At 51.0% G+C, this 9,506-nt stretch overlaps 4 protein-coding genes across 4 annotated transcripts; 2 read left to right on the top strand and 2 right to left on the bottom strand.

Annotated features, from left to right (window-relative positions):
• Window positions 1-459: 459 nt before the first annotated feature.
• On the bottom strand, window positions 460-1,012 carry CDV56_100144 (RNA polymerase II mediator complex head subunit MED22; the record flags this gene model as incomplete). Its single annotated transcript, XM_026753763.1, has 4 exons — window positions 460-642; window positions 725-793; window positions 851-915; window positions 979-1,012. 4 exons carry the CDS (start codon window positions 1,010-1,012, stop codon window positions 460-462), a joined length of 351 nt encoding a protein of 116 aa, XP_026609571.1.
• A 680-nt stretch (window positions 1,013-1,692) lies between these two features.
• Window positions 1,693-2,759, bottom strand: CWC15 (spliceosome-associated CWC15 family protein; the record flags this gene model as incomplete). The annotated part of the gene is made up of 8 exons (XM_026754074.1): window positions 1,693-1,710; window positions 1,763-1,798; window positions 1,847-2,017; window positions 2,070-2,151; window positions 2,205-2,481; window positions 2,540-2,616; window positions 2,673-2,688; window positions 2,750-2,759. 8 exons carry the CDS (start codon window positions 2,757-2,759, stop codon window positions 1,693-1,695), a joined length of 687 nt encoding a protein of 228 aa, XP_026609572.1.
• Window positions 2,760-3,017: 258 nt separating this feature from the next.
• CDV56_100641 (exosome non-catalytic core subunit RRP45) lies at window positions 3,018-4,007 on the top strand (the record flags this gene model as incomplete). Its single annotated transcript, XM_026754260.1, has 3 exons — window positions 3,018-3,181; window positions 3,237-3,356; window positions 3,413-4,007. The coding sequence occupies 3 exons, from the start codon at window positions 3,018-3,020 to the stop codon at window positions 4,005-4,007; spliced, it is 879 nt and encodes a 292-aa protein (XP_026609573.1).
• Window positions 4,008-4,875: 868 nt separating this feature from the next.
• CDV56_100942 (aminophospholipid-translocating P4-type ATPase DRS2) lies at window positions 4,876-9,062 on the top strand (the record flags this gene model as incomplete). The annotated part of the gene is made up of 3 exons (XM_026754561.1): window positions 4,876-7,799; window positions 7,859-8,162; window positions 8,214-9,062. 3 exons carry the CDS (start codon window positions 4,876-4,878, stop codon window positions 9,060-9,062), a joined length of 4,077 nt encoding a protein of 1,358 aa, XP_026609574.1.
• Between the last annotated feature and the right edge of the window lie 444 nt (window positions 9,063-9,506).

Raw genomic sequence — 9,506 nt, forward strand, 5'->3', positions numbered from 1 at the left:
GTGGTGCGGATTGGGGTCGTGGCGACGATGAGGGTGAGGGGTGGTGTGGGGGGCATTGTTGCTGAGGTTGCTGTGCGATGGGGGACTGGTGTTTGTCTAATGATTTGGAGATGGTTAAGTGGGTGGGATTTGTAGGATTAATTGTTTGGACGTGTCGCGCGACTCGGACTGATATGGCTTTGATAAGAGTTTATCGCGATGGAATTGATTGCCCCACTATGGAGAGCATGCTTCGCGCATGAAAACAAGGCCACTTCCTTTAGTAAAGTATTTTAGCATGTGTCAGTATTGCTGATGACTCAATGGGTATCTATATATGCTGTAGTACACGGCAGACAATCGCCAACACAACACCACAAAGCTCCTGAAACAGCCTGGATGGAAACTTGAAGAAAACACCTGTACGCCAATCTCCCATGTCCCTCTAATACAGAGCATAATCTGGTCAAAGAAACGTAATCACTTCGCCGGCTTCAACAGCCCGCCTTCCGCAATAGCCCTTTGAATAGCCGCAGCATCGCTCTCCAGTTGCTCTCTCCGCTTGACGTCCGCTTCGTCTTCACCGAGTGTGTCGAGTTTACCAAACAGCCAGGCCTCTTTCATTGTGCGGGTTAGGGAGAGAATATCCTCCGCTGCGCGCACCTGTCGTATACCCCGCATATCAGCAAGACATCACTACTTCCGTATCCACTAGAAAGGAGCGACTTGTGCTCTGAACACATACCAGCGCAGTCGACTCAACGTCAAGCTGATAGGTTTCGACAGCTGTTGCTGTGTGACTTGTATTTTCAACCTGAGTCTGAGGTCAGCCGGTTCGACCGCGGCTCGTGTCAAGTCAGAGTGAACGAACGGTAGCTGTAGCCATTATATTCTCGAACCGCTGCAGTAACTGGGAGATGTTGGCATTGATGCGATCTGCATGTGACGCGGTTAGTTCGAGTGCCAAGGGGACAGGCCGGAATTGCGCAAGAAACTCACTATGTAGTGCTTTAGATGAAGGTTGGGAATCCATTATTGAGCTTCAATTGAGATTTGACGGTATTGATGTCTGAAGAGAGTCTGATGAACCTTTTGAGATATTGTCCCTCATGCTGTTGTTGAAGGCGGGGATTATGGCGGTACAGTATTCTGCCACCGTCACTCATGTGTTTGCTCAGTTTGGTTTATTGTTTCTAGATGGGAACCTATGGCCGCAGCCTGTTTCAACAAGAACTGACTGACCAGCCACATTACAGGGTAGTCATTAAGTATGTTGCATTAAGCTAGTAGCACTGACATAGCCCTATCGCGTAGCTGAGTTACGTACATAGAAGTAATCGCATAGGCTTTGGAGCTCGGAACAGCTCACAGACCACAGTATCATGATCGAGCACCATAATGAACTGATTGCAAGCGTTCCCCAAGCCCTGACTCCCAAAACAAGGCAAACCCAAAATGAGAACACTTCTGAGAGCTATTTGTTAGGAGCGCCTAGGCCAACGAGTATATGCCGAAAGGCTTCAGTAGGGGTACCTTGCCTTCCCATCATACTAGCGGAGTCTTATGGTTGCAGCAGGCTCATCAGGTTAACAAGGCTGGTCATCCATCCTGGCAGACTCTCGTTCCAAGTCGACATGAGCCTGTATGTGACTCCAGGTACTGATTGAAGCGTGAAACAGGTGCCAAGTTTGTCGAGAATCAAAGAGCGCCATTCTACCGGACATACTTGGACTAGTGGTATATTATCAGTATTCGTCCATCCTTTCGAGAAAGTTGACCTCACCATAAATCTTTTGTGAAAATCGGAGCGCAACAAATCCTATCATATGATTAGCGTCATTCCAGATCCCGTATTGACAGGTCTTACGTTGACAAATTCCTTGCCCCGTTTCTCTTCGGTCCCCCGAGCTTGGTTCTTGAAGACAACGTCGTCGTCCCATCTCCGCTTGAGATTAAAGTCTTCGGGGTTGAGCAGCGGGTTGCCCCTTGCGATGTCATACTCTCGTTGCTCCTCTTCCTTCGCAGCACGTTCGCGTTCCTAGAAATCGGTGAGACTCTGGTAGAAGAGCACACCAAGGAATAAAACCAACCTCTTTCTCTCTCTGCTCTAGCCTCTCCCTCTTGATTTTTTCCAGCTCCCGCATCAATTCCGCAGCTTCATCTTCGTCATCACTATACCGTGTGAGCATGTCCATCGCAAGGCTGTCCGGAAACGGTATATTTACCTCTCTTCTTCACTACTGTCATCTTCTGATCCTTCCGAGTCCGCGTCTATATCCCGAGTTTCCTCTAATATCCGCCGTCGTTTCGCTTCTGGGTCCTCCTCTTCTGCTTCTCCTGCACGATCCGGAGGGGGCCCTTCAAGTTGACGTTTCGGCGCCGCGCTTTCAACGATAGGTTCATTGATTGGAACTCCGTTCTTCTTGGCAAAGTGAGCCGCCTCTGCCTGGAGTAGCTCGGCTCGTAGGTCGCGTTGTCGGACTTCGCCTTCACTTCCTTGCCCTAATTGACTTGGAATAGTCAGACCGGATTTCCTCAGCTGCATAATTCGTTGACCTACCGAGTCTTGAGGTGCGTATATGCGGGCAAGAGTCGTTGATGATAAGCTGGTCCACGGAGAGCCTCTTTCCCTTGCGCCTATAACCATGGTGAGCTTCGCTTCGAGAATGGGGATAGTGAGAATGAGGACGTACGGGATCGAAGGTGGGTCTGTGAGCTATAGTCAAGTCAGCGCATTATTTTTACAACATCGCATTCAGCTTCCCCCTACCTGTAGTCATGATGAGCTGTCACGGGTAGCCTGTTGTATGATATCTGCTCAGTGATTGGAGTCTTGTCGGAGAATGATAATGTCAGTGTTGCGGCCTCAGGCCACCAGCTGAATCAGCTAGACTCACCGCTTTTGACTCACTACTAATATGATTGGCTTATCTGGAACATTGATGATCCGCTGCATTCAATGACGCTGCAGAATCCAGAAATTTCCCAAAAAGTCCGTCTTGATTGACCCCGTCGGGGCCAAGTCCGCCTCCGCAACCATGAACAAAGAAGCACCGCTCTCAATTGCTGAGCGCGACTTCATCCTCAATGCTCTACGCGAGGATGTGAGACTGGATGGCCGCCAAGCGGACCAGCTCCGTCCTCTGAACGTAACATTCGGGGAGGAGTACGGGCATGTGAAAGTGCAGCTGGGCAAGACGAGGTGTGTTCTGTCATCCAACTCTGCGTCGTATTTGAAGTACACTGACATTTTAAAGTCTCATCGTGCGCATATCCTCGGAAGTAACGAAACCTCGCGATGACCGTCCCTTCGATGGCATCTTCACAATTGCCCTAGAGCTTACGGCAATGGGCTCACCAGCTTGGGACAATGGACGGTATGGCTGGTATTATGTGTTGAGCCGCGCATTCAGCTAACATTTATACCCACCAGACAAGGAGATCTCGAGGCATACGTCGCGCACGTCCTTGACAGACTCGTGCGCCACTCGAACGCTTTAGACACCGAATCACTGTGCATCCTCAAGGGAGTCAGTTGCTGGAGCATCCGCGCCGACGTCCACATCACCGACTACGATGGCAACCTCATTGACGCTGCGTGTATAGGAGTGATGGCTGGACTGCAGCACTTCCGTCGTCCGGATGCGGTTGTCAAGGATGGACAGGTGATTGTCTACGGGCTAGACGAGCGGGTACCGGTTCCCTTGAACATTACGCACAAGCCTCTTTCGGTTACCTTTCACACTTTCGATGAAGGCAAACTGGTCATCCTTGATGCGACTCGGAAAGAAGAACAAGCCTCGGAAGCAGACGTTGTCTTCGGCATCAATAATGCCGGAGATGTGTGTTTTGTTTCCAAGTTTTCCGGCTCCCCTGTGGATGCCTTAGTATTTGTGTCGAAGTCGTCGGTTGCTCTTGAGAAGGTCAAGGAGATCAATGCGATTATTGACAAAGCACTACAAGCCGATTCTGCTAAAAGGTCAAAGAACGGATTGGCTGAAGAATCCAGGGCGGAGAATGACCGATGACTCGATACTCATGAGTATAGCAGCGACGAAAGGCAACATGGTAATGACACTGAAGGATGTGATGTAATATAGAGCTCCATAAGAAGTTTATCAGTCTCAATTGAAGTCTTTCAAGACTATCTCTATAGTATTACAGATGTGACAAAACAGACTCAGTCGAACTGGAAAACCGAAACCATATCATGACTCTAGACGAGACATCCGCAGCCCCTATCAATTATGATGAGAAAACCCATAATCGGATCGACTTTTGAAGAAGTTGGATCGTTCTTAGGCCACAGCTTTTACGCTGAGTGGGCCGGCGGACGCGCATCCTCATTTGGCGCAGGAACAAAACAGCTGCTGGAGGAGGAAAAAAAGTGTAGATCATATGCAAAAAAGCAAAAAGAAAAGCAGACGATCCTCAGGGGAATGTTCTTGAATCAATCCTGGTCCTTGATGATTCTCTTCTCTCCACTCATCTATCAAACTTCTTAGCTGTGTCTCTCTTGTTGACTGTTTATAGAACTACCTAACTACCTTAGTACTACGAACCAAGGCCGAGTGTCAGCACCGCCCAGTGGAATCCGCAACAGCCAACCAGCCAACGTCTTTTCGCCGCCCATCCCAAACACCTCCAGGCATTCAAGAAATAGTCTACCGTCTACTATTTACTACTGCTGTCCTATTTCGCATCTTCCAGCTCTTTGTACTCTGCCTCCTCCGATCGGGTCTTCCTCCCAATCCGATCAACACCCCTTGCGCAACCTCGTGGGCGTTGTTGTCAACCAAATTACCCAGCCACTCCCCACTCACTCTTCCCCGAGTCTTCGGTCAATGCTCCAGGGACACAACATCTCTGTGACGGAATTTACCCGCACCAAGCATCATGGCCAGCGGTAGGCCTCCAGGTCTCCATCCAGCCGCTGGCCGCGATGAGGATCTGATGCAGATGGAGGAGTCGACTCCCATATACAATACGGGGCAGCGCCCGCCTGTCAACGACGACCACCTGTTGCGACAGTACAACATTGACGATTCCGATCAGCCTCAACCGCGTCCCTCAGTCTCCTACGATAATTTTGTTGGCGGGCGGGCACCGCCAGCTGCTGCAGCCCATGCATCGACCTCTGCGCATCCTCCGGCCCAACCGGGGGCATATATCAGCGATCCTTACTCCGGAGCGGAGATGTCTCGAACCTATTCGCAAACATCCGGCTTGAGCAACTACCAGCGGTATTCACTCGACGAGCTTGACGATGACCGGGATATGCACGGCTACTATAACATGGATGACGACGACCATATGGCGTCGCCCCATCGCGTACGGCAGGCGAAGGACAGGAATAGCATTCTAGGACTGGGCGGCGGCCTGATGGGGAGAGCGAAGCACATGCTTGGAATGGGTCCCGAATACTCGGAGATGGATCTCCCGCTGACGGAGGCCGGGGCCAGAGCCGCACGGGTGGAAGGCGTTGAAGGCGACGAGACGGCTGCTCCTAGGGCTCAGAAAAAGTCCAGGAAGTCGGACTTCAAGTTCGGATTTGGGCGGGGGAAGGTCGATCCGTCAAAGCTTGGTCCCCGTTTGATTATGCTCAACAACCCGCCTGCCAATGCGACTCACAAGTTCGTCGATAATCATGTGTCCACGGCCAAATACAACATCGTCACCTTCATCCCGAAGTTCCTATTCGAGCAGTTCTCGAAATACGCCAACCTGTTCTTCTTGTTCACCGCCGTGCTCCAGCAGATACCCAGTGTGTCCCCGACGAATCGTTACACCACTATTGTTCCACTGTTGATCGTGTTGTTGGTTTCTGCGATCAAGGAGCTGGTGGAAGATTTCAAGCGAAGAAACTCAGACAAGTCGCTCAACCACTCCAAAACCCAGGTTCTAAAGGGTTCGGCTTTCCATGAAACGAAATGGATTGATGTGGCCGTCGGCGACATCGTTCGTGTTGAGTCCGAGCAGCCATTTCCGGCCGACTTGGTTCTTCTAGCGTCTTCCGAGCCCGAAGGTCTCTGCTACATCGAGACTGCCAACCTGGACGGGGAGACCAATCTGAAGATCAAGCAGGCGATTCCCGAGACCGCGCATCTGGTCAGTCCCGCTGACCTTAGCCGCTTGACTGGACGAATCCGGTCGGAGCAACCCAACAGCAGCCTTTACACCTATGAAGCGACTCTTACAATGCACGCTGGAGGAGGCGAAAAGGAGCTTCCGTTGGCGCCAGACCAGCTTCTCCTTCGTGGAGCAACCCTGCGTAACACTCCCTGGATTCATGGTATAGTCGTCTTTACGGGTCACGAAACGAAACTGATGCGCAACGCGACTGCTACACCGATCAAGCGGACCGCCGTTGAGCGTATGGTGAACGTCCAGATCCTGATGCTGGTCAGCATTCTCGTGGCTCTAAGTGTGATCAGCTCCGTCGGTGACCTCATCATTCGACAAACCCAGGCCAAAAAGCTTGTCTATCTCGACTACGGCAGTACGAGTCCGGTCAAGCAATTCGTTCTCGACATCTTCACTTACTGGGTTCTCTACTCCAACCTTGTTCCCATATCTCTCTTTGTCACCATTGAGATTGTAAAGTACGCACAGGCGTTCCTGATCAATTCTGACCTTGACATTTACTACGACAAGACCGACACCCCTGCCACCTGCAGGACGTCTTCGCTTGTCGAAGAGCTCGGACAGATTGAGTATATCTTCTCCGATAAGACTGGAACCTTGACGTGCAACCAGATGGAATTCAAGCAGTGTAGCATCTACGGTGTGCAGTATGGTGACGAAGTACCTGAAGACCGCCGAGCTACAGTCGAAGACGGGGCCGAAGTCGGAATTCACGATTTCAAAAAGCTCAAAGAGAACTTGCACTCTCATCCATCCGCGGATGCCATACATCACTTCCTCACTCTTCTCGCGACCTGCCATACAGTCATTCCTGAAAGAAATGAGGCAGATCCCGACAAGATCAAATACCAAGCCGCATCTCCTGACGAAGGTGCCTTGGTAGAGGGTGCCGCCTTGCTGGGCTATCGCTTCACTAACCGAAGGCCACGATCTGTGTTGTTCACCACAGGCAGTCAAGAATACGAGTACGAATTGCTGGCAGTCTGCGAGTTCAATTCTACAAGAAAACGAATGTCCACCATTTTCCGCTGTCCGGATGGGAAGATTCGCATCTACACCAAAGGTGCGGACACTGTTATTTTCGAACGCTTGGGGCCCGATAACCCTATTGTGGAAGCAACCCTGCAGCATCTCGAGGAGTATGCGTCCGAGGGTCTTCGGACACTGTGCCTCGCCATGCGTGAGATCCCAGAAGAAGAATTTCAGCAGTGGATGCAGATCTATGACAAGGCTGCAACAACAGTTGGAGGCAACCGTGCCGATGAGCTTGACAAAGCTGCAGAGCTGATTGAAAAGGACTTCTATCTGCTTGGGGCGACGGCTATTGAGGATCGACTGCAGGATGGCGTCCCTGACACCATCCACACACTGCAGACGGCTGGAATTAAGATCTGGGTCTTGACCGGTGACCGACAAGAAACGGCAATCAACATCGGCATGTCCTGCAAGCTTATTTCGGAAGATATGACGCTACTGATTGTCAATGAGGAGAACGCTCAAGCCACCCGGGATAACCTGACGAAAAAGCTACAGGCTGTTCAGAGCCAGGGCACGTCTGGCGAGATCGAGGCTCTTGCTCTCATCATCGATGGTCGCTCATTGACATTTGCGCTGGAGAAGGACATGGAGAAACTGTTCTTGGATCTGGCGGTCATGTGTAAAGCGGTGGTTTGTTGGTAAGTCACTCTGCTTCCATCTCTTACTCGTTTGCAGCGATGCTGATTCTTTTCGATAGTCGTGTGTCCCCTCTTCAGAAGGCTTTGGTCGTCAAGCTGGTCAAGCGTCATCTCAAATCTTTACTTCTGGCCATCGGCGACGGTGCCAACGATGTTTCGATGATCCAGGCAGCCCATGTCGGCGTCGGTATCAGTGGTGTCGAGGGTCTTCAGGCTGCCCGGTCCGCGGACGTTGCGATTGCCCAATTCCGTTATCTCCGGAAGCTGCTTCTTGTTCACGGTGCATGGAGTTATCACCGTATCAGTCGAGTCATTCTATATTCCTTTTACAAGAATATCGCCCTTTACATGACACAATTCTGGGTAAGTCAACCTTGTGCAGACTCTTTTGTTCTCTTGTACTGACCGGGACAGTACTCATTCCAAAATGCTTTCTCGGGTCAAGTTATTTACGAATCCTGGACCCTCTCCTTCTACAATGTCTTCTTCACTGTGCTCCCTCCGTTTGTCATGGGAATCTGTGACCAGTTCATCTCTGCCCGTCTGCTCGATCGCTACCCGCAGCTATACCAGCTTGGACAGAAGGGAATGTTTTTCAAGAGACACAGCTTCTGGTCGTGGATCGCCAACGGGTTCTACCACTCGCTGCTGCTCTACATCGTGTCTGAGCTGATCTTCCTCTGGGATCTACCGCAAGCAGACGGTAAGGTGGGGGGCCACTGGGTTTGGGGCTCCGCCTTGTATACAGCAGTCCTGGCAACTGTTTTGGGAAAGGCGGCATTGATCACCAACATCTGGACCAAATATCACTTTATTGCCATCCCCGGATCCATGGTGATCTGGCTCATTTTCCTTCCGGCCTATGGGTATGCGGCGCCGGCGATCGGCTTCTCCACCGAGTACTACGGCACCATCCCCCGGCTCTTCACCTCACCCATCTTCTACCTGATGGCCGTCGTCCTCCCCTGCATTTGCCTTCTCCGCGATTACGCCTGGAAATACGCCAAGCGGATGTACTACCCGCAACACTACCACCACGTGCAGGAGATCCAAAAGTACAACGTGCAGGACTACCGGCCTCGCATGGAGCAGTTCCAGAAGGCGATCCGCAAAGTCCGACAAGTGCAGCGCATGCGGAAACAACGCGGCTACGCGTTCAGTCAGGCCGATGAAGGCGGGCAGATGAGAGTCGTCAATGCTTATGATACCACGAGAGGAAGAGGAAGATACGGCGAAATGACCAGTTCGAGGACACTGGTTTGATTATGATTTTTTTTTTTTCTCTCTGTCTGTCTGACCTGTTTCTATAAGCTTGTTCCTTTGTCTCTTGTCCATTTGCACCATCCTGTATCTGCTCGCTGCATACGCAGAATGTCCCCCTCCTGTCTGTGTCTGTGTATTATTTACCTGGGACTCTGCGTGTCCTTGTTATGTCTGTTTTCTCTCTTCTCTACGAGTTAATGTGAAAGTCTTGTCATGATTGGAGGTTAGCGTTGTGAAGCAGGTGCTTAACACTTTCCCGTTGAATATCTGTCTATTTGGATAAATACGAATATGATGTCCAGTAGCTAAATGACATATACACCATTTTCATATAACATAACTCTGTATATAGTGGGCAGGTAGATCATCGCGTACATCTCTCCTGCGGAGGCCTCCAACCCACCCCCAGCCCCTCAAGCACCAACCTCTCCCTCTCCTCCCACG

Source organism: Aspergillus thermomutatus (genome assembly GCF_002237265.1).
Source record: "Aspergillus thermomutatus strain HMR AF 39 chromosome Unknown NODE_477, whole genome shotgun sequence".
Classification (NCBI taxonomy): Eukaryota; Fungi; Ascomycota; class Eurotiomycetes; order Eurotiales; family Aspergillaceae; genus Aspergillus; species Aspergillus thermomutatus.